The sequence below is a fragment of the Crotalus tigris genome, unplaced genomic scaffold, assembly GCF_016545835.1.
Source record: "Crotalus tigris isolate CLP2741 ecotype Arizona unplaced genomic scaffold, ASM1654583v1 scf7180000019021.11574027:1482141, whole genome shotgun sequence".
NCBI lineage: Eukaryota > Metazoa > Chordata > Lepidosauria > Squamata > Viperidae > Crotalus > Crotalus tigris.
Genome location: NW_024097333.1, coordinates 290,181 through 318,071, shown reverse-complemented (window position 1 = coordinate 318,071; position 27,891 = coordinate 290,181). Strand labels below are relative to the sequence as shown.

The 27,891-nt window shown below is 44.6% G+C and overlaps 3 protein-coding genes across 4 annotated transcripts; 1 reads left to right on the top strand and 2 right to left on the bottom strand.

Moving 5' to 3' along the window:
* Window positions 1-88: 88 nt before the first annotated feature.
* On the bottom strand, window positions 89-9,394 carry RBM8A (RNA binding motif protein 8A). Of its 2 annotated transcripts, XM_039358506.1 has the most exons (6): window positions 9,236-9,393; window positions 6,621-6,680; window positions 4,911-4,988; window positions 4,652-4,788; window positions 2,855-2,991; window positions 90-511 (listed from the first exon to the last, which is right to left on the bottom strand). In XM_039358506.1, exons 1-6 carry the CDS (start codon window positions 9,300-9,302, stop codon window positions 466-468), a joined length of 525 nt encoding a protein of 174 aa, XP_039214440.1. In that variant the 5' UTR covers window positions 9,303-9,393; the 3' UTR covers window positions 90-465. The 2 variants fall into 2 exon arrangements, with proteins under 2 accessions (XP_039214442.1, XP_039214440.1); XM_039358508.1 differs by lacking the exon at window positions 4,911-4,988 and having other exon boundaries at window positions 89-511; window positions 9,236-9,394.
* Window positions 9,395-12,761: 3,367 nt separating this feature from the next.
* On the top strand, window positions 12,762-16,441 carry LOC120314933 (C-reactive protein-like). The gene is given in 2 exon segments (XM_039358518.1): window positions 12,762-13,002; window positions 13,680-16,441. Coding segments are annotated over 2 exon segments (690 nt in total). The 5' UTR covers window positions 12,762-12,938; the 3' UTR covers window positions 14,306-16,441.
* Window positions 16,442-17,339: 898 nt separating this feature from the next.
* On the bottom strand, window positions 17,340-27,617 carry LIX1L (limb and CNS expressed 1 like). The gene is made up of 6 exons (XM_039358467.1): window positions 27,252-27,617; window positions 22,797-22,960; window positions 21,241-21,381; window positions 20,102-20,197; window positions 19,523-19,600; window positions 17,340-17,935 (listed from the first exon to the last, which is right to left on the bottom strand). Exons 1-6 carry the CDS (start codon window positions 27,577-27,579, stop codon window positions 17,693-17,695), a joined length of 1,050 nt encoding a protein of 349 aa, XP_039214401.1. The 5' UTR covers window positions 27,580-27,617; the 3' UTR covers window positions 17,340-17,692.
* Between the last annotated feature and the right edge of the window lie 274 nt (window positions 27,618-27,891).

Below are 27,891 nucleotides of genomic sequence, written 5' to 3'. Positions count from 1 at the left end.
GAGATCCTTTACAACAGTGTTTCTCAACCTTGACCATTTTAAGGCATGTGGACTTCAACTCCTAGAATTCCACAGCCAGCATTGCTGGCTGTGGAATTCTGGGAGTTGAAGTCCACATGCCTTAAAATGGTCAAGGTTGAGAAACACTGCTTTACAGGCTTAAAACCAGAATTATCTTTACAAACACAGAATAGGCGGGCAAAGTCAAAAGGACACAGGAAAAAATGAAAATCTCAAGTCATTTGACAACAACAGTCAAAAGGTTAAGGGGGAAAAAAAATTAAAAACGATTAGTCTAATACAAAATTAAACAGGTGGCAATTAGGGCAAACAAATGGGAACCGCTCTCCCCTTTGCCAAGACTGCATCCTATAACAGCCTTCCCTCCACCTGAATTCAGCCCGGGAGTTAGGAAGGTGACGTCTGCAGCATCCACAGTGGGGGAGTTGCAAAATGGAAACTCTTTCAGCGCCGTCTTCGGTCAGGACTTCGGCTTCTTCTACGGCCGCTCCTAGGCAGAAACGGACCAAGAGAACATTAAACGGAGCTGGGTCTCTTGCGATATTTGCAAATGTTTTTCTGCTACACAAATCCATTCAGGGCCTGACATATTTTCATGTGTTTACAAGAAAAATAATGCATGCATCATAGAATCACGGGTCTTGAAGGTCTTCTAGTCCAGTGGTTCTTAACCTGGGCGATATCGCCCCCCAGGGGGCGATTTCATTTTTCAGGGGGGCGATGGAATGAAAAGGGGGCGATATGGGGGCAATGGAGCGAGATGTTTTGGGGACACTTTTGAGACTTTTTCGTACACTGAATCGCTGTATATCTGTCGTACAAAAACATCCGATCGCTCGCTCTTAGTGGATTGAATTGTGTTTTCAAATGTTCCTCTAGCTAGCTTCAGTACAGAATGCCGTACATATGTGAATACGCATCGCTTATCTTCATGCGCGTTGCGGTTTGTTTTTATGCCCTTTTTATATATTTTTTTTTGCATCTTAAATTCCACTTGTAATTCAATCATTAAATGTTACTGTTTTTCTTTTCAGGCATTTCACTTTCTTGCAATTGAATTTTGTTTTCAGTGGTCATTACATTTAAGTGTCTTGAATAAATAAGATAATAATGAAATACATGTATCACGAAGTTTGGGAATAAAGTGACAGGTGGCATCAAAATTTTTCGCACAGTTGAGAGATGGGGAAAAGACTGGAAATAAATTATTTGCATCGATATGTCCAGATGACAATTTTAAAGAAAACAAAACAAGTGTTTGCATAAATTGAAGAATTATTTCTTATGTTGTGATTGAGAGGGGGGCGATGACAACTTCCCCATTGGCTCAAGGGGGCGATTTGTTCAAAAAGGTTAAGAACCACTGTTCTAGTCTAACCCACTCTAAGATAGGAGTCCTCATACCATCCCAGACAAATAATTCTGCAATCTTTTCCCGAGAACTCCCTTCATGTAGCATCCAGAACCACGAGTCTAGGAGGCAAGCTGTTCCACGGACTAATTGTTTGCACTCTGAGGAAATTCCTCCTTTTTCAGATTTGATCTCCAATAAGCTTCCATCCACTGGTTCTCAGTCTGCCTCCAGGTGCTTTGGAGAATAAGTCAACCCCCTCTTCCCTGTGACAGCCCTTCAAGTTCTGGAAGACAGCTATGGGGTCTCCCCTAAGGTAGCTTGAACATACCTAATTCTTTTCAGTTCACCCTTTCAGCCTCAAAAGCTTCCCAAAGTAGTTTATATACGATTAACGAAAAGCACCACCAGGACCAGATTATAACTATCACATTCAGGAAACATATCAGAGGTCGACTAGGCCTCTGCAGCAGGATTTGCCCTTGATAAAAAAAACATCCAAGACTTTGCAATTCCTAGCAGCAGAAATATCCAAAGGCGTCTTTTATCAAAAATTGTGCGAGTCAAAAGAGAATTTGTGATGCACCAAGATTCAGGGATCGGGGCCTTGAACTTAGATGTCGGAGCTGTTTCGGAGCTAGAAACAAGGAATGCATTTTGCCATGCTTGGTATACAGCTAGTCCTTGACTTACGACAGTTCATTTAGTGACTGTTCAAAAGTTACCACGGCACTGACGAAAGTTGACGTATGACTGTTTTTCACGCTCAAGACCGTTGCAGCACCCCCATGGTCATGTGATCAAAACTGGATGTGACCCAACTGTCTCACGTTTATGACCTTTGCAGTGTCTCGGAGTCACGTGATTCCCCCTTTCACGAACTTCAGACAAGCAAAGTCCCTGGGGGAAAGCCAATTCTCTTAACAACCATGTTATTAACTTAACAACTGCCAACGACTCACTTAACAACTGTGGCAAGAGGCAGGAAACTCTATACCATTTCGGACAAATGGCCGTCCAGTCTCTTCTTAAAAACTTCCAGTGTTGGAGCATTCACTGCTTCTGGAGGCAGGGTGTTCCACTGGTTAATTGTTCTAACTGTCAGGAAGTTTCTCCTTAGTTCCAGGTTGCTTCTCTCCTTGATTAGTTTCTACCCGTTGCTTCTTGTCCTGCCTTCAGGCGCTTTGGGGAATAGCTTGACTCCCTCTTCTTTGGGGCAGCCCGAGATACTGGAAGACTGCTCTCATGTCCCCCCTCGTCCTTCTCTTCATTAAACTAGACTTCCCCAATTCCAGAAGCCATTTCTTATATGCTTTAGCCTCCAGTGCCCTAATCACCTTTGTTGCTCTTCTCTGTACTTTTTCTAGAGTACTTTAACTACTGTACTTTAACTATTTCGCATCCCCAGAAGGTACACACAGACTTTGTGCACATCTGGTAGACCGAACGTTTGTTTGTGGGCTTTAAAAAAAAACAACCCACCTTCGTTTTCCTTTCGGAGGGCCTCTGACGAAGCACCAATCCACGCTGATGGGCTGCCCCATCAGGTCCTGTCCATTCAGGCCTTCCATGGCGGCTTGGGCCTCTTTGTAGGTCTCGTATTCCACCAGCGTGTAACCCTGCGAGACATTTGGGAAAGAGGTGTGAATGCTCCCAAACATGCAATCAGCCCAAAGGATTCATTCAAGCAGGCCTTATTCTCTTGATCCCTGGCAAATCTATCGACTATCTTGACTTCCTTGGCCACGGTTTAGACAGTTAGTCACAGACTGTGCCACAATCAAACCAAACGTTGGCTTAGTACAGGCTTACAAGTTCATTTAGTGACTGTTCAAAGTTTATGACGGCACTGAAAAAAGTGACTTACGACCATTTTCACAGTTATGACTGTTGCAGCATCCCCATGGCCACGTGATCAAAATTGAGAGGCCTGGCAACTGGTTCATAGTTATGATGGCTGCCGTGTCCTGGGGGGGGGGGGTGTCACGTGATCCCCTTTTGTGACTTCTAACAAGAAAAGTCAATGGGAAAGCCAGATTCACTTAATGATCTGGTTACTAACTAATCAGCTGCAGGAATTCACATAACTGTGGCAAGAAAGGTCCTAACATGGGGTAAAATTCACTTAACCAATGTCTCGCTTAACAACAGAAATTTGGGGCTCCACTGTGGTCGTTGAGTCGAGGACTACCCTTCCTTCAGCCTGCTGACCCGCTCAATTGCGGTCGTAACTCAAGGACTACCGGTCATTTGTAAACTCATGTCAAGAAAGCAGGCAACCAAATCTACAATTATATATATGTGTGTTTAATTTAGTTTGATGACATTTTTGTTTTATGGAAATTTGATATGGAATTATGAAAGTTAAATGTGGAGTGAAAAAAGAACTTGGCTTTATAGAGACTAAGAATGTACTCCTTGGAATAATAGATTGATTTAGGCTGGAATTTTTGAAATGCTTAATTAATTAGATTTTTGTATATAATATGCTTTGATATGGTATGATAATTAATTAGATGGAATTTGGTTTTTTTATTAAATAAATGGAAATGAATTAAGTCAAACACTACTATAATTAACAAAAATGGAATTATTGACTGAAAGGTTAAGGATCATGATTTAGATTTAAAAGCAAAAAAACTATAACCATATACATGCGTAATGTTTAATTACTTAAGAGATGTTTGTGCATAATAATATGATTTGATAAGATATGATATTGTTTTTTTTAATTAAATTAGTTATTATTGGAAGAAAAAATAAGTAAGATTGGTGATAGAAAAGGGATGAGAGGGATTAAGAATTTGAATATATTTGCAAGAGGTATTTGAAGTGATAATATGCTGATGTAAAACACTATCTGACTATGGTAATTGAAATCAATTTTAAGTTTTAATAAACAGGTTTAGTAGTAATAGAAATTTAGGATAGAAATGAAATGTATTAAATTTGCTATGTTGCTTGAGGGAAATAGAGAGATGATAGCGAATGTATTAAGTTGAGCTGTTATTGTGTGATTTTATGTTGGAATCTTTGTGTACCCAAACACCACGGTGTGTCTTAAGTACTTTTTGTTAAAATTATAAAACCAATAAAATATATTTTAAAAAAAAGAAGAAAGAAAGCAGGCAATCAGAAATACCTGTCGCTCCCAAAAGCCTCTCATCAAAACACTGAATGTGTTTTCCATCTCAGCTGAGCCTAAATGACCATTCGTTGACTGCCCTACGCCTTTCTCTGGGAAGAACCAGCCCCACAAGCAGCCCCACTCGTACATGCCTTCAGATAGCCTGTCCGCCGGTCAAGATTCAAGTGGAGGTTCTTGATCTCCCCAAACTCTGCAAACTTGTCATGAATGTCCTCCTCAGTGGCCTCCTCGTGCACACCCGTCACAAAGAGGATCCAACCTTCCACCGCTGGAGAGACACAAAGGGCCCAAAAAAGGTGAGGCTCAAAGCAAAGGACCATTTGAAACGCACACAGGGCAACTGCTGACACGCTAAAACGGAAGAAGAAAAAAGTAAGGGCGTCGTCTCACATCTCTGAGGACCCGGTTCGTCGCCATCTTGTTCCACACTGTCGTAATCCTCACGAACGCGGGCTCTGGAGCCCTCTTCTGTTCGGATATGCCCATGAGCAAAAAAACAGAAAACGGGTTTTAGATAGAGAGAAACAAAACTTTTGACACATACACATACACACACACACGTAATTAAATACAAGTAGCAACTGAGCGTGTTCCCGGAGGTATTGTAAGCTGGTTCTCACTCTCAGAGGATAGCAAATGGGAAACCTGCATGGCACACCTCGCCTCCCAGACAAGGGGAGAGAGCATCAGCACTTAGACTTATATCCCGCTTTATAGCCCTAAGCGGTTTACAAAGCCAGCCTCTTGTCCCCCAACAATCTGGGTTCTCATTTTACCGACTCGGAAGGATGGAAGGCAGAGTCAACTTTGAGCCGGTCAGGATCGAACTGCCGGCAGTGGGCAGAATTAGCCTGCAATGCTGCATTCTAACCACTGAGCCACTGCTGCTCTAGGGATGGCAAAACCAGTTTAATTTCTCACAGCTTGGCACTGAAGGCAGGAGGAACCTGCCTTTGGAGAACCTCACACTGATGACACAAACAAACGTTTTGTCAATGCTGCTAACATCGGGTGTTATTGCTTTGACAACAGATGGAAATGCATTCATTTTTGTCTTTCGCTTTTAGAGCTGATTGATGCTGGGAGGGGGGATGTGGATGAGAGTCCAGTTAGTCATAACAACAATAACTCAGCTGTGGGAATTCAAGGTTACTGAGCCCAGAGTTGATAAAGATTTGGCGAGCTGGAGACAACGCTAATATTGGATATTATTGCTTTGACAAGATATGCAGAACTGTCTGGCATTTTTAGAGTTAATTCAGATGATGGTGGAGGGGAGGAGAAAGATAAGGACTGCTTGGGAAGGGAACAGAAGTGAATCTTGATTAGAAAATGCTAATCATGACAGCAAAATAGGGGAGGGGAACAGCCTGGAATGTTATGTGCAAAGGAAGGGAAATTCAGATCTTGGCACCCATCCATGTGTACGACACTGTTATACTGTAATAAAGGCTTTTAGGATAAACAATGCCTGAAAGTTCTTTGAAGTGTTTCATTAGTCGGAACTATGACACCTGCGTTTCAAGCTAATTGGGGAATGTGATTTATGACAGTTAGTTGGAGGAAGGAATTGTGCTTTGCTACTTCGTGCCTAGAGGAGAGGAATTCAGTTTTTGGCTTCAACTATGTAGTGCCGATATTATGCTTCTCGAATAAAAGATTCTTTAAGGTAAACAATGCCTTGAAGTTCTTTTGAAGAGTTTCATCGGTCGGAACCATGACACCTTTATTCTGTTCGAGTGATGGTCAAGCACAATTTTTTAGCTATCTAGGTCTCAAACCATGTGTGTATCTTGTGTAGGTTGGGATGGAACATGTCACAGACAATACTATTTATTTATATCCCACCTTTACCATTTTTATAAATAAAATATCTTTTATCACTCAGGTAAGTGATTCAAGGTGGCAAACGTACCCAATTCTCCTTCCTCCTATTTTTTTTCCAAAATAACAACCCTGTGAGGGTAAATTAGGCTAAGAGAGTATAACTGGTCCAAAGTCACCCCATCGGTTTTTGTGCCTAAGGTGGGACTGGAACATACGGTCTCCTGGTTTCTAGTCCTCATGAACAACAGCAGCTAAGCTGAAAGAACAACTTACCTGACCCAAAACCTCTGCCTTTCCTTTTCTTCGCCTTTTCCTTCAATTTGTGGATGCTTTCTGAAGAGAAATCAAATATAGTTGGATCGATTAATGACAACAAAGAATGGAAAATGCTTCACTTGTAATGACTGCAGTCACTCTGAAAGCCCAATTCACAATACAGATAGTCTCGACTTACAACCATTCATTTAGTGACAAAGTTACGGCAGCATTGAAAAAAAGTGACTTACGATCATTTTTCACACGGCTGTTGCAGCATCCCCATGGTCATGTGATCAAAATTGAGGTGCTTGCCAACTGACTCATATTTATGACCGTTGCTGTGTCCCGGGGTCATGTGCGATCCCTTTTGTGACCTTCGGACAAGCAAAGTCAATGGGGGAGCCAGATTCACTTAACCGCCGTGTTTACCAACTTAGCAATTGTGGTGATTCACTTAACTACAGCAGTAAAAGACGTAAAATGGGCAAAACTTAACAACTGTCTTGCTTAGCAATGGAAATGTTGGGATCAACTGTGGTCGTAGGTTGAGGACTACCTATACAAGTTGAACTCCCCAAATGGATTTATGCCTACTGAGAAAAGAGCAGCACATTTGCAAATAAAACCCCGTCTCTGGTCCTTCGGTCCCACGCTTCTAATAATTTCAAGATTAGGGAACGAGCAATTAAACCTTGTGACAAAGGATGACCTTGGACTGTTTATTCTTCATACAGAAAGGATTGTGTGGGGACGTAACATTCTTCAAAGCCTGAAAAAATCCCACATATAAGAAGTTAACTCATTGCCCCCTTCCATCCCGGAGTGCAGAACATGGAATGACAGATTTAGGTACAGGTAGTCTTTGACTTACAACAGTTCATTTAGTGACTGTTCAAAGTTAAGGCGACACTAAAAAAAAGTGCGGCTGCTGCAGCATCCTCCCGGTTACGTGATCAAAATTCAGATGCTTGACAACTGATTCATATTTATGACGGTGGCAGTGTCCCGAGGTCACGTGATCCTCTTTTGCGACTTCTGATAGGCAAAGTCAATGGGGAAGCCAGATTCACTTTACAACCAGGTTACTAACTTATCCACAGCAGTGATTCACTTAGCAATTGTGGCAAGAAAAGTTGTTAAGTGGGACAAAGCTCACTTAACAAATTAGCAACATAAATTTTGGGCTCAATTGTGGGTGTACATCAAGGACTACCTGTAATAGGAAACCGATTATAAGTAAATACCAGGAAAAAAAAATTTTTTTAACGGTAAGAACAGAACCAACGAGCTAAGAAAAGGGTCATCTGCCCTACAATCACAGGACAGCTAGATGACCTGAAAGAAAGTTCCCTAGTGGGATCTTCAGTGGAAATTAACAACATTCAGAAGAGAAGCCCCTTAACTGTTACGTGCAAAAAAGAAGAAAAGAAAGAAAGAATAAAAACAAAGACAAGAACCCAGAATTCACACACAGGGAAAATAAGCCCATCAGTAGAAGAGCAGGGAAAACAGCTTTTTAACTATAACATGATTTGAACATGAACATATAAAACATTTAAACTTCGGTTTTACATTTCCTTTACTAATTTCCTATTTATTTATACTTCATATTCCTCAACCGTCCACCTCCCTCGGAGAGGGGCTCTGGGTGGTGTGCAATATAATCAGAACAAAGTAACAGAGTTGGAAGGGACCTTGGAGGTCTTCTAGTCTAGCCCCTTGCTCAAGCAGGGGGCCCTAGACCAGGGGGTAGGCAAACTTGGCTCTTTTATGACTCGTGGACTTCAACTCCCAGAATTCCTGAGCCAAACCTCTCCCTTTCCCCTCAGCATGGCTGGCTCAGCAATTCTGGGAGTTGAAGTCCACAGCTCATAAAGAGGCCGTAGTTCCCCAGCCCTGCTTCTAGACCAGGGGTAGGCAACCTTGGCCCTTTTATGACTGGTGGACTTCAACTCCCAGAATTCCTGAGCCAGCCATGCTGAGGGGAAAGGGAGAGCTTTCCAAGCTGAGTCAGGCTGGCTCAGGAATTCTGGGAGTTGAAGTCCAGAGTCATAAAAGAGCCAAGGTTGCCTACCCCTGCCCTAGACCATTTCAGACAAATGGAGGAGAGGCCCAAGGCAATTTGAGTACGTTTAATCCTTAGAAAAGATCATTGAGGGATGTAGGATAACATTTTTCAAATTACACAAAAGCCACACACCTCCTCAAGACTTGTTGTCTCTCATGCAGTTTAGGACGCTAGTTGATCTCTTGAACGCTCAAGAAAATAACGGTGATAACAGAATAACAGAGCTGGAAGGGACCTTGGAGGTCATCTAGTCCAACCCCCCCCCCGCTCTGGCAGAAGACCCTATACAAGTGGCTGTCCAGTGATGGGGCACCCACAACTTCTGGTGGCAAGCCGTTCCACTGGCTAATTCTTCCTCCTGCCAGGACATTTCAGCAAATAATTAGTGAAATGTGTTTAATGGCCGTCTGAAGCGCTCGCTAAAATTGAGAAATAATGTATTGAAAGGAATAAAAGCAGCGCGCATGCGCAGCTCCTCAGCCTCCACGGCCCACCTCGCAGGGCTATTGCGACGCGGACAGGCGCTGAAGAAGTTAACGCAGGGGAATGGCGTGAGCCGTACCGTCGCCGTCCTCGTCCATGGCGAAGTCCTCGCCGCCCGCCTCGTGAAGGTCCAGCACGTCAGCCATGTCGGCCCACCCAGCGAAGCTTCTCCAAAGCGGCCGTCGAAACCACTGCCGCCGGGCTCGCAAGGGATGACGGGTTGGCTTCCGGCCGGGACCGGAAATGCAGCCTGCGCCTGAAGGCAGAGGGCGGTCCCGGCAGCCATTCAGAGAATGTCCGACCTACAAGAGGGCTACTGAGTCTGCGCGGCACCTTCGGAGACGGAGCTCCTAGGGCAGAGCGCCATTTTGGGAAGGCTTTTCCTCGGAACGATGGAGGCGTTCCAGGCCGCCCCTTGCGGCGCCGCCGGGAATTGCAGCGTCAAATTCCAAATGGCTGCTTTCATAGTTTACCTAAGACAGGGGTAGGCACCTTGGCTCTTTTATGACTCATAGACTTCAACTCCCAGAATTCCCGAGTATGCTGACTCGGGAATTCTGGGAGTTGAAGTCCATGAGTCAGAAAAGAGCCGGAGTTGCCTACCCCCGACCTAAGACCATTGCAGCATCCCCATTGTCATGTGATCAAAATTTGGATGCTTGGCAACTGACTCGTATTTATGACAGTTGCAGTGTCCCAGGGTCATGTGATCCCCTTTTGTGGCCTTCTGACAAACCAGTTTCACTTAATGACCGGGTTACTAACAAGAACAAGGGGGGACATGATAGCAGTGTTCCAATATCTCAGGGGCTGCCATAAAGAAGAGGGAATTAAGCTATTTTCCAAAGCACCTGAAGGCAGGACAAGAAGCAACGGGTGGAAACTAATCAAGGAGAGAAGCAACCTAGAACTAAGGAGAAACTTCCTGACAGTGAGAACAATTAATCAGTGGAACAGCTTGCCTCCAGAAGCAGTAAATGCTCCAACACTGGAAGTTTTTAAGAAGAGACTGGACAGCCATTTGTCCGAAATGGTGTAGGGTTTCCTGCCCGAGCAGGGGGTTGGACTAGATGACCTCCAAGGTCCCTTCCAACTTTACTATTATTATTATTATTATAACTGGTGATTCACTTAACAATGGTGGTGTAAAAGGTCGTAAAATGGGGCAAGATTCACTTAATTATTAGTACCGCTTTATAAATCCTTAATAGGGTCACACCCGGAAGACTGCAGCCAATTTTGGTCACCATATCACAAAAAAGATGTTGAGAGTTTGGAAAAAGTTCAGAAAAGAGCAGCTAAGATGATCCAAGGCCTGGAGACTAAAACATACCAAGAACGACTGCAGGATTTGGGCTTGGCTAGTCTAAAGAAAAGAAGAAATAGGGGAGACATGATAGCGGTGTTCCGGTATCTGAGGGGCTGCCACAAAGAAGAGGGGGTCATGTTATTCATCAAAGGACCAGAGGGAAGGACGAGAAACAATGGTTGGAAACTGACCAAAGAGAGAAGCAATCTGGAATTAAAGAGAAAGTTCCTGACAGTGAGGACAATTAACCAGTGGAACAACTTGCCACAAGAAATCGTGGGCGCTCCATCACTGGAGATTTTCAAGAAGAGACTGGACATTCACCTCTCTGGGATGGTATAGGTTCTCCTGCTTGAGTGGGGGGCTGGACTAGAAGACCTCCAAGGTCCCTTCCAGTTCTATTCTATTCTATTCTATTCTATTCTATTCTATTCTATTCCATTCCATTCATTTCTATTCTATTCATTTCTATTCTATTTAACTCATTTTTTGCATCTGTCTTTACACAAAGGGAAAAAACAGACCAACCTATCAAAAATAGTACCATAAAAACCAGTAAAGAAATGCAAGTTAAGATAGGCAAGAAAATGGTAAGTGAGCACCTGTCCAGCCTAGGTGAGTTCAAATCACCAGGACCAGATGGATTATACCCCAAGGTTCTCAAGGAACTGGCAGATATGATCTCAGAACCACTGAACTATATTTTTCAAAGATCTTGGAGCACTAGGGAACTACCAGAGGACTGGAAAAGAGCCGATGTAGTTCTCATTTTCAAAAAAGGAAAAAAAAATGGATCCAGGAAATTACCTATCAGCCTGACCTCAATACCTGGGAAGATTCTGGAAAAGATAATCAAACAACGAATTAGCAAACACCTAGAGGCAGTCATTACCAAAAGCCAACATGGATTTGTCAAAAACAGATCATGCCAGACAAATCTTATTGCATTCTTTGACCAAGTGACAAAATTAGTGGATCAGAGGAATGCTGTGGATATAATTTACCTGGACTTCAGTAAGGCATTTGATAAAGTAGACACAATCTACTGCTTGATAAGATAGAAAAATGTGGGTTAGACAGCATCACCACCAGATGGATTCGTAGCTGGCTGACCGGCCGTACTCAGTGTGTGCTCCTCAATGGAACCGCATCTACATGGAGGGAAGTGTGTAGTGGGGTGCCCCAGGGCTCTGTTCTGGGCCCAGTGCTCTTCAACATCTTCATCAACGATTTGGACGAGGGGATAGATGGAGAACTCATCAAATTTGCAAACGACATCAAGCTGGCAGGAATAGCCAACACTCCAGAAGACAGGCTTAGGATACAGGAGGATCTGGACAGACTTGAACACTGGGCGCTATCTAACAAAATGAAATTCAATGGTGAAAAAAGTAAGGTTCTACATTTAGGCAAGAAAAACCAAATGTACAGATATAGTCTAGGGGGTACCTTGCTCAATAGTAGTAATCAGACTGGGCTACAAACAACTTAAGTTCTAGTCCTACTTTAGGTACAAAGCCAATCACTCCCTTCCAGCCCTAGGAAGTAGGCATGGGTAAATCATTCCTGAAAACATTGCCAAAAAAACTGCATGGACTTGTCAGTGATCACCAAGGCCTGCTCCCTCCCTTCCATCCTTCCTTCCTTAACTAGGACACAGAAAAATTAGCGCTTGGGACCTGTTCTCATGCTTGGCCCCCAAAATCCCTTGAACTGTCCGATGCATGATTCAACCTTGTCCCCCGTCCCTGACCTTCAACGGAGAGGAACACTTCGTTTAGGACCACCTAGAAACCCCTCTGCCCCTCTTTCTGAAAGGATTTGGGGACAAAACAGTCAGCTAAGAAATGGCAACATGATCTTGGTTTATGCTTGAACAGTGAGCATCCCAAAACCCAATGCCTTAAAAAGACAGAATCCATCCCTTCTTTCTCCACCCATCGTCTTCTAGACCAGGAGTGTCCAGCCTTGGCAAGGGCTTGGAACCTCAACTCCCAGAATTCCGCAGCCAGCCGGCTGGACCTCCTTGTCCAGTCTTTTTTCTGACCTTTGAAGGAACTTCTCACCAAGGACACCCCAAAAATGGCAACTGAGACACGTCCAAAGATGAAGCAATACTCAACGGAAGGGCCCTCCAAACTCGCTTGACTGTACATCTAATCAGTTAAAAAAAATAAAATAAAATAAAATTTGACCCCAAAAATATATCTCTACACATGCAGCAGTTATCTAACACATTGTGTACGTTAGAAAGCCTGTTGCAATGTAAACACTCTCTTGGGGAAAGTCCAAGGAAGAAACTTACGGTCAATACCCCCATTTGTTCCAAGTTCAAGGGAAACATGCAAGCAACACCCCAGAGTTTTACCCTTTAAAGGGGGGATTTGGTCCTGCAAGGAGGTCACAGCTCCACACCCAAGGACATCGGCACAAGCGTTCCTGTGACCAGCAGGTTCCTCCATCGTCTGCCAAGATGGTCCTCCGTCCGTCCTTCCTTCTTATCCTCGCCTGTCTGTCGGGATCCTTTGGCCAACAAGGTAAGGCTTAAACCCATGTAGAAGCAGCTCTATCTGGCCATTGAGGGTCCTGTGGTCTCCAGAAGCTGGGTGGACTTCTCTGAACCTTTCATTGGCATTGTTCTCAATGGGGCTGTTGGATTTTCTCTTCATGGTAGAGCTAATTGGTTGTGGAGAATGTCAAATCGTAAGTCTGTGGGTTGATTTCCACACAACATCTTTCTGAGGTGGGTTCAACCAAACCCCAGGTAGAGTTTCCATCACTAAGGAGGGGTCTGTACTCATGACCACCATATCTCCTTCCTTCCTTCCTTCCTTCCTTGCCTCCCTCCCTCCTTTGCTTCCCGTCTTTCCCACCCTCCCATTCTTTCTCCTTCCTTTCCTTCTTTCCTTCCTTCGTCCCTCTTCTTTCCTTCCCTTCTTTCCCACCCTCCCATTCTCTCCTTCCTTCCTTCTTCCCTCTCTCCCTCCGATGCATGTTTCAAAATTCCCTCATTTCCTGTACTTGAATTGAGAGGAACAACTTCTTCAGGATCCCCTAAGAATCCGAGTCAATGATTCCTGGATAGATGACTTAATTTGATGTCCTCTCTGCTTTACTCTCTGCTGGGCCAAAACAGGCCCGTGGGAAGTTAACTCTGCTCCACAAGTTCTCAGGCTGGTGTCCTGCTGACCGGATCTCTTTTTTCTCCTTCTAGATCTCCGGAACAAGGCCTTTGTTTTCCCAACATCATCTGCCACGGCTGCTGTGCATCTCGACGTCTCCAACCAGCAACCCTTGACCAAGCTGACCGTCTGTTTGAGACACTACACCCTCCTGTCCCGTTCGTAGGGCCTCTTCTCTTACGCGACCCAGTCAAATAACAACGATTTTCTGATTCTGAAGAAGGACGTGAATGAATATTCCATTTATGTCGGTGGTTCCGTCGCAGTTTTCAAGGTTCCTGAGAAGGCTGAACCAAGCTGGGATCACATCTGTGTGTCCTGGGACTCCACCAATGGGCTGGTCTGGTTCTGGCTCAACGGGAAACCTTTTCCTCGGCGGAGTCTGAAAAAGGGCTACAGCATCAGCCAGGAGGCTTCCATCGTGCTGGGGCAGGACCAGGACTCCTTCGGAGGGGGCTTTAAAATCGGCCAATCCTTTGTGGGGGAGATCTCAGACGTCAACATGTGGTCCTGGGTGCTGAGACCATCTCTGGTTAGATTGTCCAAGAACAACATTGACATTTCTAACCCTCTGATTAGCTGGAAGTCCCTGAGCTACACCCTCAAGAATGAGGTCTTTCTGGAAGATTTCCTGAGTCCCCAAGAGAAATGCATCTGAGTTGAAAGAAAAAAGAAAGAAAATTCGCTTTGAAAAAAAAATATCTATATTTCTGCAATGGGATGCCAATTGCTTAAGTAGCCGTTGATGAATTACAGGCAGGTGATCCATGCTTGAAAAGCTGGTGTGAGCATGCTAGTTTCTTTATCAATAAAATTAACTTCCTTTGTCATGTTCGGCTGCGTGTTCCTTGTGGGTTCTTCTTTATTGGGAAAAATTCCTAAATGCAGGTGCAGGGCCCATAGTACTACCATAAAGCAACTACAGATAGAATCTTGTAAGTTTTGGCATGAGTCTCTCTGTGTTTTTCTTCCGACACATCCTCCTTCAATGCTCTTTTTTATAGAGATATTCGAAAAAACCCTTATCTTCCCAATAATCGATAGGTATTCGGACCATTCCGACATGGCTTATCTCCAGCGTTGCCTCAATGATAGACTGCAATTACAGCACTGGTGGCTAGATTCTGCACAGTAGCACTGGGGATTTGTCAGAAACAGGCAATTCATCCATCCTAGTGATTTTACACAATGCAGCAAACTGTTATTATCCCTCTCTTGCATTTTAGTATTTAATGATGATGGGCCTCACAGCGTAAGGATTGATATTATAGCTAGGCCGTGCTAAGTTTTGCTCGTGGGCAACTGACAGACTGGATGCCAAATTGTGATTTTAATATAGATGTTCTGTTATTTATTATTTTGTTCTATAATTTTTTCACTGGATGTTCCTTGAGAGTTTTTAACTTGGCTCTGGTCTTTTGACTGTAATAAACATTGACTTGATTTGGCTCACCTGGGTCCTGACTAACTGAAAGGCATGTGGGGGTGCCCATGAGTGCATCCACATAAGATTTACAAAAGTGTTAATTCTTTAAAAAAGGAATGGGTAGAGAGGCTTGGCAAGCTTCCTGCTTGAATGGACAGACCCCTTCATGTGGGCAGTAGCCGTAGGAGGGCTGCTGTTAAGGACCTCTCTTTTTTCTTCAGCTCCACAATAAGGCATCACCTGGTACCGATATTCCTGCAGCCCAACAGCCACGTCTGTCTCAGGGGCAGCAGATAAGATCCAAATGTTTTTAAAAAGGCTTCACTCCCAAACAGTGAAAAGAACAAGAACTTTTCCCAAATCCTGTTTATTACACAAAGCCACGCATTACAAACCAAGTCCGGAACACACAAATCAAAAAAGAGGCAAGCAGCATAAAAGGGTAACACTGCATGGATAAACTGGAGATGATCAATAGTTACAGAAAACAGAATGGTCAGGAAAAAAATCAGCACCACAAGGAAGTACCGTATTCACGTTTGGGTCAAGTGAAAACGGTGCTATTCAGTTTTCAAAACTATTCAGACTGTCTCTGGACAGATTCGGGCAAGAAAAAATAACCCAAATACGGTAACCTACCAGTCGGCCAGGCTAGAGTGAACACAGGAGACATTCATGTACACATTAGTCTTCAAAGAATTTTAGTTGTAAGCTAACTTTATAAATGCTTTAAACATTAATATTGTGTAAACAATAGCTATGTATAAAATATATAAATATATATATATATAAAAGAGGATATTGTTTTATTACTTCATGTATACAAATGACAAAGTATTGAAGATCTGAAGACCAAAGAACGTTTTCTGGAGCCCATTGATCAACAGTTAATAATTCCACCAATCAATCACATCTTTATTATAATCATAGACCAGAACAGACCACCCATCTTTTGCAAATTGTTCCGTTTACGTTGAGAGGGCCTGAAGCTTTTGATCAAGAGATCTCTTATGCCAAGTTTTTGTACCGGATTAGGGCCTGAAGCTTGTTTATGCATGAGAAAAAAACAGCAAAGAACCAAACTAACCTGACATGCAGGAGACCAACATTCTCTAAGTGTCCGGAGACTTTGAAAGTGAACCCTGAACAAAACAACAACGTAAAATTAAGTCATGGTCAATGCAGGTAGTCCTCAATTTACAATATCAGTGTAGCAACTCTTCAAAGTTAGTGGCACTGAAAAAAGGAAGGACAGTCCTCACACTGACAATCATTACAGCATTTCCGTAGTGACGTGTTTGGCCCAGATTCCTGCTGAATAAAAGCCTTCAATGAATTTACTGGATGGGTTGCATAACGCAAATAAAAGAAAAAAAAACATACAAAGAACGGTTGCTGGAATTGGGTACGTCTAGTCTAATGAAGGACAAGGGGGGATATGATAGCAGTCTTCCAGCCACATAGAAGAGGGAGTCCAGCTATTCTCCAAAGCCCCTGAAGGCAAGACAAGAAGCAACGGATGGAAACTAATCAAGGAGAGAAGCAACCTGGAATTAAGGAGAAACTTCCTAACACTGAGGACAATTAACCAGTGGAAAGAGCTTGCCTCCAGAAGTTGTGGGTGCTTCATCACTGGAAGGTTTTAAGAAGAGACTGGACAGTCACTTGTCTGAAATGGTCTCCTGCTTGAGAAGGGGGTTGGATGAGAAGACCTCCAAGGTCCCTTCCAGCTCCATTCTGATTGACTGACAGACTGATTGACTGAAAAGAAAATAAGTGCTTTATGCTTGTAATTTAGGGAGCACCAGGGAATTTTGCGGCGAGACCACCCGGCAGATTAATATGCCGCTCAAAAAGCAGCATTATTCAGTTAAAAATACAATCTGAGTGCTGGTTGGACCATAATGGAAATGAGTGTTTTAAGTGCTGTGCTTACAAGTGATAAGATGGTGTATATCGAAGTACTTTTAACTGTAGCTACGTATTTGCGTAACATATATCAATGCATTATACCCTAATATCAAACACTGGCGTTATTTTGGCAGCGTTACTTTTCTACATAATACTGATGTCTGTACAATACTTGGATAGAATCAAGATTTGAGCACAAGACTATTTCTCCAGAAAGGCTACACTGTACGTATGTTCTACAAAAAGTTCTTCAGCAGAGAGAAAAAGATAACCAAAGAGGTCCAAGTATAAAATCTATACAGAATTTTTAACGATTTTTGTTTTTTTAAAAAAATGTGCAACTGGTCCTCTGTTCTTGGAAAATGAAGCATCGGAGGCTGTTTAATGACACAGTTCAGGTGATTAGAATTGAAGCCAAGTTCTGAACAAACTCAATGTTTTCCCCCCCCAAAATGTTAATTCAGGTTTCCTTCTCTAATTGGAGGATACCTTACACTTCGAACTAAAAAATTAAGGCAATCAAGATTAGGATCAAATTCTGCACTAAAGTCTCCTAAACGCAAACATCAACATTGCACCATAAAATTAGGGAAAAATCTGGTTGAATACTGGGCTTCTTCATATCTGTAACATTCCTTTCGACCTCTTCAGCAAACTACTGCAGGAAGAGAGAGGCGTGAAAGGAGAGAGAAAGGGCTACGTGGGGTCCTAGCAGTTGGAAGAATGCATGTTCCCCAGCTGGCCAGCAGCCAACATCAAGATGTCTTTCTTCTCCTTGTGAAATCTCAGCTCCTTTCCAGCTAGCCGAGCTTCGTCCAGTTCACGCTCTGTCGAGGCCAGCTCCCTGGAAAGGGCCCCTGGGATGTTCTGCTCCCGGTTGACCCAGTCCGTTGCCATCTGGTTCCGTATGTCATCGTCCAGAGCACGATGGGAATAGTGTGCCAGCACTTCCTGGTGGGGGAGGAGAGAGGACATGAATGGGGAAAAAGATGCTCTCCCAAATTCCAGAACCAGCAAAGAAGTTGCTCTCCAGTCAGGCAGACGGCTTCATGCCGTACGTCAGGGGTGTCAAACTCAAATTTCATTGAGGGCCGCATCAGCATTGCGGTTGCCCTTAGGGGACCGGGTGGGTGTGGCCAGTGTGGGTGCGGCCTACTGGGTGGGTGTGGATGGAGTGGGTGTGGCCTACTGGGTGGGTAGGGTGCCTATGGGGGCCTGGGCAGGAGTGGGATCTGAGGGTCTCTGGCAGAAGCGGGTGGGACCGGGGCAAGTGCCAAGGCATGGTCCACTGGAGGAGCATCACTGTTCCTCTCAGGCCATGGGGGGGGGGGGCTGGATGGTGGTGCGGGCTGCCCGGAGCCCTGGGCAGCAGAGGTCAAATGCCCAGCCTGGCCCTTGAGCACCCGCAGCACCCAAGCCCAGCCCCACTTCCTCAAGGCTGCTGCTCAAGGTTCTCCTGGTTTCTCGCTGTTTCCGGACGGCCTTGTGGAGCTAAGACTGAATGCGTTTCGGCATAGATGGCCACCAGAAAATTGTACATTGGCTCCCGGCCGGCCTGGGCCAGGGCCAAGGCAGCGGGGGCCGTTCCCTCACTGTTTCCAGGATGGCTTCATGGGCCACATGAAACCATTTCGCGGGCTGCATCCGGCCCCCCAGCCTTGGGTTTGACATGTCTGCCTTAAGTCGCCCTTCAAATAACTCACACAAAAATATGGAACAGTAAGTGACCAAGGCAGACATGACTAGGTTCTTGGTAAAAGAACTGGAGAAATCATATACAAAGAAGAGGGGGAAAAAAAGTAGTCCCTGGCAATTAGTACAGGTAGTCCTCGACTTATGACCACAATTTATGTCGCTAAGTGAGAAACCTGTTAAGGGACTTTTGCCCTATTTTACATCTTTTCTTGCCACATTTGTTAAGCGACTCCCTGCAGTTGTTAAATGAGTAACCCGGTTGTTAAGTGAATCTTAACAACTTAGCAATTTCCCTTAGCTTTGCTAGTCATAAAGTCGCAAAAAGTGATGACGTGACTCCGGGATACTGCAACCGTCGTAAATATGAATCAGTTGCCAAGCATCTGAATTTTAATCATGTTACCGTAGGGATGCTTGCAACACTCACAAGTGTGAAAAATGGTCACTTTTTTTTTCAGTGCCCTTGTAACTCTGAATGGTCAGTCAACAAGCTGTTGTAAGTCAAGGACTACCTGTAACTTGCTGCTGGAGCCTATTCCCAATTTATTTCGATCAAGGGTGGACAAGTGGAACTAGCCCGAGCTCAGAGTCTTCTGGCTTAAATTAAAGGGAATAAAAAACGCAGCTTCTCCATTTTTACTCACTTCTCCAAGCCACAGGAAAGCTTCATTTGTGGCTTTGTTTTCCACAGAGACCAAAGCTGCTTTAAAACAGAGGTGGTACCGAGTTCCAGCAGCTTCAGAAGGCTCATAGCGAAGATGTTCAGCTATGCCGGAGACACTTCGGCTTCTGCCCGCTGCCGGCTACAGGCCCCAAACCCGCAGATCCTTTGAACAAACCTACCTGTCGTGAACACTGCCTCTCCCGCATGGCTTTAAGGCTACCAGTCCAGTGTAGCAGCTGGAAAACTGTCATTAGCTCCTGGCAAGGAAAAGCAGGCCAACTTTGAGCATGGTTATCAGCAGACAAAAAGGCACAACTAGATGTGCCCAAAGCCATTCCATCTCCTGCTGAGGGTTCCGTTTCTGAATATCGCACAAGATAATTTGCCTTTCAATTTGTTAACATAAAAAACTACTGGATGATTCATCATTCAACAATACTCTGGAGGTTTCCAGACTTTTTAAAAATCTAATTCTGACAACGTCCGAAACATTCGCCGTGTCACAAACACTAATTCCTTAAGCATTTTTTTATAAAGGGATTGCAACAGGCGTTTAATCTTAGGATATCTGATGATTATTTCAGAGTCCTGAGTTGGTCAACAAATTAGGAAGAACAATAACGATCCTACGTTTCTGTGCCAATTCCACCTCTCCTGCATATTTTGCATCTCCTCTCCCTAAACAGTTACTTGTAATTAAGTCAGTAGGTCAAGTTTTAGCAGCAAAAGTCTGGATTGCATAATCCAATTAAGAATACCTGGAACTCTAACATGGACTTCCCTTTGTTGGACTCCAACATGAAGCGGAAAGCACCAATACCTGTACTTGGGCTATCTGCTTCCTCTCTGTTGCCCTATTGGGAAGACAAACATTAGGTTAGATTGGATTAGCGTAAAAGGGCCAGCTTTTTATACAAAAAGGATTCCTACTTTAAGAAGAGTTTTCACTCAAAGCTGCAGTTTTTGGATGTATGTTGTATAAATATATGAATATTCCATAGGGCTGTGGCAGAGGTAGCCCTTAACTCATGACTAGTTCAGGGGTAGGCAACCTTGGCTCTTTTATGACTCCTGGACTTCAACTCCCAGAATTCCTGAGCCAGCTATGCCTACCCCTGGACTAGCTTAACTCATGACTAGCTTAGCAATCATTCAAAGTTACAACTGACCCCCCCCCCAAAAGGGACTTACAACCTCGATTTGAAGTTTGCTTAACGAACCTTATGGGTTCACTTAACAATTGTCAAGTGCAAGAAGTCAGGAACCATGGTAGAATTCAAAATAACTACAAATTGATCTTATGCTACTGGTACTGCTTATAAAGGCTTTGTGTGCTCAGTAGGTCTTGTGGTGGGTCAGGTGTGGGTATGCCAGGTGAGGGTCTTGGGATGGGGAGGTCATGTCAGGTGAGGGTCACTGGTAAGTGAAGCTGGCTGAGGGTAGGTGCTGTCCCTCATTGGCTGTATCTGTTGATGGAGTGCCACGATTTGATGAACTCATGTGCATGGCAGGTGGTAGCATGGCTGATGATTACTCCAATCGAATCGGTGCTGTTTGGTGTCAGTGTGGGTAGAGATTACAGATTTGGAACTGTGGCGTTTGATTGCCAGCTGATGTTCATGTATTCTGTTTTTTAATCGATGTGATGTTTGTCCCACATAGAATTAGTTGCAATTGTTACAGTGAATTTTGTAAAGTACATTGAAAATGCCAAGGGTAAATATCATACACACACTTATATAACTGGGAGAAGTACACAACAATGGTCAACACTACTTATTTTCATTGCATACATAGAAGCCTTAGCAATAAAGGATTCCAGAAGGATTCCTAAAGATTTATGAGTTTTCCCTACAATTATTGCCCTACTAATTACAGAACCTTTAAAAGGACTTACGTTGAAAGATGCCAAAGCCTCAATAACACTTTTCTCAATAAATTCGTCTGTGATTCTACGGGATGGATGTTCATTGAAGACTGAGTTCATCAGTGCAATTTTTGCAGCACTTCTCCTGGCTTCAGCCTTCGTTGGACAAAACTGAAGTGGGGTTGGAGAAGAATACAAGGCAGATGTAAGAACAGAAACTATATGGGTAAGTTAAAGTTATCCCTAAATTTTAATTGTGCTGCAAAAGGCACTATTGAATTGCTGTTCTCTCATAGGCTGCAAGTGTACATGCTGAAAGTCAGCATGTACATTTACAGAAATTCCACAGTAATATTTGTCCATAAAATTAATTGGTTTAAAACCAAACTCCAGCTACTTGATCCTAAACACCCAACGCTATTTCCAAGTGTTCGGATATCCCTGTTTATTTTGGATGCCTGCTTCAAATCCCACAAACGGAATAATTTAGCCAAAAATCTTTGCTGCTTTAGGCTCTGTTAAGCCCAGGATTTGGAACAGCTGAGGATTACAGCATTCTTGAAACTTATTGCTGATATTATGCAGTTAAAGGTGCCACACACTTTGAATTTTTCACATTTACAGTACAGTAAATATACAGTACAGTACACTGCTATGTCTCATAGCTTGTCTTTTCATTAAAATAAAGGCTGTTCAAAACTAAAGGTATTTTCATCAATTCCACCTGACTAGGATTCCATAATTTTTTTTTCTTTTTATGACCCTTCAAACTCTTTCTTTGGGGGGGAGTTGGGGCGACTAGGTGGAGCTGAGCGTTTACTGGCTGGATGCCCTTCCTGACGCCTACGCGGAGTTCACAGCAGATATTTTCTCTTTGCGCCCTGTTAGAGAAACATCTGTCGCTGCAGAGGATTGAACTCTCAACCTTCCAAGTGAGAGGTGAGACTCTTTACCTCTAGGCCAGGAGTCTGCAACCTTAAACACTCAAAGAGCCACTTGGACCCATGAGGGGTGGGGAGCTTGATTGAAGAGTTTAATTAAAAAGAAATAGAGGCTGCTGTGTATGAGTTCTCTCTCTCTCTCTCTCTCTTTCCTCTCCCTCTCTCTCTCTCTCCCTTTTTCTCTTTCCCCCTCTTTCTCTCTCTTTCTCCCTCTCTCTCTTTCTCTCCCTCTCTCTCCCCCCCCTCTCTTTCCCTCTCTCCAATCTTCTGCTCACCTGGCAAACTGGCTTCAGGCTCTTCTCCAACAAGCTAACACACATTGTTATTGGGCTGGCTCTCTCCTGCCCTTCCTGATTCCTGCAGAGGCGCAGCAAAGGGAGGAGCCCCGCCCAATAAGCTTGTCAGCTCGTCAGAGAACAGCGTGAAGCCACTCTTTTTTACACACACACACACACACAGAGAGAGAGAGAGAGAGAAAGAGGGAGGAAGTGCAAGTGCCTCTCTCTGTGCAAATGGCAGAGGAGGCTGGAAGCCGCAGGAGAAGGCTCAAAGAGCCACATGCGGCTCCAGAGCCGTGGTTGCCGACCCATGCTCTAGGCCATCACACCGTTCAAGTCTAAGATTCGATAAATGAGACAATCTAACCTGAAAACTGCCAAAACAGCTCCCTCCTGGCAATGTAACATAGCAAATGTAAGGAGGACTGTTGGATGGAACCATCTCGTAAACCACCAGAGCGCCATTTTTCAGATCAGCACCACGTGATTGCTTCATCTGCCAGAATTCCTGAAGCGCTTCAACAACATTGACTGAAAAGAGAAAAGCAGAGTCCATCAGAATATTAACAATTATTTACACACACAGCTACAACATAAAAGCTTTCCCGATCATTGCTGCAATTGAAGAATCCAGAGAGCTACTACAGATAAGTTTTCAATTTGCAACCACAATTGGGTTCACTGTCGTAATTGCGGAACCAGGTTAATAAGTAGCCCAGGGAAGTTCATCTTAATTTTGAATGGTCGTTAAGCGATCGATCGTAAGTCAAGGACTACTTATAGAAAAAAATGCTCCTCTAGGAAGTCCACCCAGCTTCTAAAATTAATTCATATATAAACACTACAATTTTTAAATAATAACTAAAAGAACCAAACAGAAAACTCAAAATCAAGGTTGAATTAAATGCTGGACATAATACACTAACTAAAGATAATCTATTTTTAATCTTCTAAAATGCTTTTTCAAATGAAAAACCAGAAATTTCAATACTAATGTTAATAAACACCTCGGCGTAACAAAACTCTGACCCTGAGCCTCTACAGCAGGGGTGTCAAACTCACAATGTCACGTGACGTGTCGTGACGTATCGTGACTTTTTCCCCATTGCAGGAGCTGGGGTGGGCGCAGTTTCGACATGCCGCATCGGCCCATGGGCCGGCAGTTTGACACCCCTGCTCTACAGCTACTTTAAGTTAGCATTTACTATTTCTAATGTAGAACATATAGGTAATCTCAACTTACAACAGTTTGTTAAGTGACCGTTCAAAGTTACAAGGGCACTGAAAAAAGCAACTTGTGACCCTTTTTCAGTTATGATCTTTGCAGCATCCCCATGATCATGTGATCAAAATTCAGATGCTTGGCAACTGGTTCATATATATGACGGTTGCAGTGTCCCAGGGTCATGTGATCCCCTTTTGTGACCTTCTGATAAGCAAAGTCAATGGGGAAGCCAGATTCACTTATCAACCTTGTTACTAACTTATCAAGTGCAGTGATTCATTTAACAACTGAGACAAGAATGGCTGTAAAATGGGGCAAAACTCACTTAATAAATGTCTCGCTTAACAACAGAAATTTTGGGCTCAACTGTGGTCGTAAGTCGAGGACTACCTGTGTACTAAATATTTATGGATCCTAAGCAAGGGAAGAAATACCAGCTGGAAAGTACAACTCTTCCGTATAAGAAAATCCTCATGTGAAGGAAAAGAACAAAAATCTCTAAAAATGCTCACGAAGAAAAGTGTTTCTTTCCTACACTTCCTGCTACCAAAGTTCAAATATTTACAGTCAGAAATCACACGTGTTCTTTATAAACACTGTTTACTCTCTTGGTCCCAAACTCTGGTCCTTGCCTTGCATATGACACACATCTGACTTGCATATTTAAGAAAGGGTAAATGATTCCATATGGCCTTGCAGGCTTTCAGAGCCAGAAAAGGAGCTCTAAGTCAAGCTATAGACTGCCTGCCAAGCATTTACTGTTTAAAATGTACAAAACAGCATTCACTGGATGCGCTCCATGCTACCCAACTGCCACTTAAGCAAACAATTGTAGCCAACGACCTCAATATGAAAACAATTTTTTTCCTGAGAATCGTTATAAAACACCCTAGTATTTCTTTCTCTATCCCTACATGTATTTCTTAAAACAATCAAATAGATTTTGAGAAAATAATTGACAGAACTTTACAACAGAATTCCAGAACAAATAGTTTGCAGTTCAAACGTGTTCCAAACTTTAGGGTTAGTACCGCTTTAAAAAGCCTTGGCAAGAGCACATTTGGAATATTGCCTCCGTTTTTGATCGGGACAATATGAAAAAAGATGTTGAGACTCTGGAAAGAGTGCAGAGAAAAGCAAGAGAGATGATCAGGGGGCTGGAGGCTAAAACATACAAAGAATGGTTGTTGGAACTGGATATGTCTAGTCTAGTGAAAAGAAGGACCAGGGATGATATGAAAGCAGTGTTCCAATATTTGGGGGGCTGCCACAAAGAAGAGGGAGTCAATCTATTTTCCAAAGCACCTTAAAGCAGGATGAGAAGCAACAGATGGAAACTAATCAAGGAGAGGAGCAACCTAGAACTAAGGAGAAACTTCCTTACAATGAGAATCAGTGGAACAGCTTGCCTTCAGAAGTTGTGGGTGCTCCATCATTGGAGGTTTTCAAGAAGAGACTGGACAGCCCCGTCTGAAATGGTATAGGGTCTCCTGCTAGAGCAGGGGGTTGGACTAGAGGACCTTCAAGGCCCCTTCCAACTCTGTTTTTCTGCTGTTCTGTTAACTGAAGGTTTTTGCTCCAAACTCTCAGAAGTGAAACCCATGTACAGGTAGTCCTCAACTTACGACCACAATTGAGCCCAAATTTTCTGTGGCTAAGTAAATTATGCCACATAGTCCTTTACGACCACAATTGAGCTTTCTGTGGCCATAGTTGTTAAGTGAAGTCACTGCACTGTTGACAAATTGGTAATCTGGTTGGTAAATGAATCTGGCTTCACCATTGATTTTGCTTGTCAAAAGGTTGCAAAATATGTTATGACCGGATGAATTTCTCCAGCCACACAATGTGGTATTGAGCAAACTGTCTTTTCTTTACTCATCATAATCATGAAAAGGTAATAAAATTGAAAAACTACACAAAGTCAACAGTGCAGTCTGCTTCATAATGACTATTATTAAAGCAATCTCAGATGTCGCACGTCAAGATGGACGGAAACAGAAGCCTAAAGAAGCTGTGATCAGAAGCACAGGCCTGCATCAAACAGCCTGCTAAAAAAGGAAGCCTATCATTATAATGTTGAATTTAAGAGACCACAATTATATGGTCCAACTTTCTGCAATCTTCAGTAAAAACTAAACCATCCTTGACAGACGGTCCCTCTTAACAACCTACAAAGATGAAGAGTTCACCACCTTGACACATGTTCACCTATAAAGCCACTTGACAGGAGTGAGTCCATGCAGGCTGACGCTCTGTTCTCGTCTCTGCTGCCTTTATCACCAACAATGAAATGCATCCTAGTCTATCTCAGGGGAATGGTCTGCACATTGGATAGCCCCATGTTCAGAAAAATGTTCCACGCGTGATCAGAAACGCAGCACCCCAATGAGAAAAGCACCCTGCGTGTGTTCACAGGCACAGCCTTCATAATTAACCAATGACCCCTGCTCCAGGTCTACGACCACTCGCCACAGCCAACTGGTCATGGTTGACTTCACTGCAGCCAGCTCAACGCAGCACAACTTGCCACAGGACAAGAGTTACCCTAATATCGAAGAAATAGTCAAACAGAATCATTAAAGAAAGGATGCCAAAGGAGGCACAAATGTGAACGACAAAACTTAAAAAGTATTTAATTACTTTAAAAAAACTGAATTGTTGAATTCTCCTGTAGGTTGTCCCATGGCAAGTTGTCCTGCAGTGAGTTGTCCATGCCGAGCTGTCCCATTCCACCTTGCTCCCACTTCCCTAAGCCATTACAGGTAGTCCTCGACTTACAACCATTCGCTTAGCGACCGAAGTTACAAAGAGTGCTGAAAAAAAGGCAATTGACCACTTTTTCACCCTTACAGCTGTTGCAGCATCCCCCAGTCACTTGACTGTGCCCCGGGGTCACGTGACTTCCTTTTGCACATGTTTTGACACGCCAAATGGGGAAGCCAGATTCACGTTGTGAAAAAACAACTCCTGCGACGTTTGGTTTACAACATTTAAGCACTGTTGTAACTTTGAACGGTCACTAAATATGTGGTCGCAGTCAAGGCGCTGGGCCACTGAGTTCGCATTTATGACCGTTGCTGTGCGTCCCAAGAGCCACGTGATCCCCTTTTGCGACCTTCGGCCAAGCCAAGGGGGAAGCCAGATTCACTTAACGACCGCGTTACTAATTCAATGGCAGGGCTTCCCTTAACGACGGTAATAGTAATAGTAGTAAAGTTGGAAGGGACCTTGGAGGTCATCTAGTCCAACCCCCTGCTCGGGCAGGAAACCCTACACCATTTCGGACAAATGGCTGTCCAGTCTCTTCTTAAAAACTTCCAGTGATGGAGCATTTACTGCTTCTGGAGGCAAGCTGTTCCACTGATTAATTGTGGCCAGGAAGGTCGCAAAACGGGACAAAACCTCCCTCAACGAGCAAGGGAAAGGTGGGGGGGGGGCGGAGTGTGGTCGTAAGTCGAGGACTACCGGCGTCTAACGGGCCTGCAGGCCGCTCCCCGTCCCCCTCGACCCAGGAGCAGCCCCGTTGAGGGGGTGAAGCCGAGGGGAGCCGGCCTTCTGCCCCGGGTGGGGCGGGGGGCGGGCGCGGCTCCTCACCGCGGCCGTATCCCTGCGTGTGCTTGGCGAAGCTCCGGACCACGGCCTCGACGGCCTCCCTCAGGACGGCGGGCGGCCCCGCGGCGGCTCCTCCTCCTCCCGGGGGGCTCGAGGCGGCGGCCCCGGCCGTCACCCCGGGCAGGAGGGAGGGCGGGGGCGGCGGCGGCCCCAGCGTGAGCGTCAGCCCGAGCGGCGGCGGGGGCGGCGGGAGGGGCGGCGCCGAGGCGGCCGAGGGGAGCAGCGCCCCCGCCGTCACGCCGGGCCGCAGCGAGCGCAGGGTCCCGCCGCCGACGCCCGGCTGCAGCCGCTGGACGCGGAGCGACTCCATCCCTGAGGCGAAGAGACGCGGCGGCCGCGCGCAGCTCCCTCCCCCCCCCGAGGTGTCAAGCGTCGCTGCGCGGCCCCCGACCAATGGCAGAGCGCCTTCTGCGGCGGGAGGCGGGCTCTCCCGCCCTCTTGCCCAATCGTCGTCGTGAGTCTCTCAAAAGCGGGGAGACTGACGGCCGAGTTGCCGTTGGGAGGCCCCCCCATTAGCCAATGGGAATCGCGGGCGGGCGCTCCGGAGGCTACGCAACATCTCCCCTCCCGACCTCCGTCGGCAGGAGCCAATCACAAAGCTGGGATGGATTTGACCCTCGCG

What these genes read in the sequence shown, in the direction of transcription:
- RBM8A (XM_039358506.1), bottom strand. Translation starts at nt 9,302, where the DNA reads ATGGCTGACGTGCTGGACCTTCACGAGGCGGGCGGCGAGGACTTCGCC. An exon ending in CGAACCGGGTCCTCAGAGAT is followed by an intron (nt 4,789 to 4,910) that starts GTGAGACGACGC and finishes GTGTCTCTCCAG; the next exon opens with CGGTGGAAGGTTGGATCCTC. An exon ending in GGCGGACAGGCTATCTGAAG is followed by an intron (nt 2,992 to 4,651) that starts GCATGTACGAGT and finishes AATGTCTCGCAG; the next exon opens with GGTTACACGCTGGTGGAATA.
- LIX1L (XM_039358467.1), bottom strand. Translation starts at nt 27,579, where the DNA reads ATGGAGTCGCTCCGCGTCCAGCGGCTGCAGCCGGGCGTCGGCGGCGGG. An exon ending in GCTGTTTTGGCAGTTTTCAG is followed by an intron (nt 21,382 to 22,796) that starts GTTAGATTGTCT and finishes ACCCCACTTCAG; the next exon opens with TTTTGTCCAACGAAGGCTGA. An exon ending in AGTCCATGTTAGAGTTCCAG is followed by an intron (nt 19,601 to 20,101) that starts GTATTCTTAATT and finishes TTTCCTTGCCAG; the next exon opens with GAGCTAATGACAGTTTTCCA.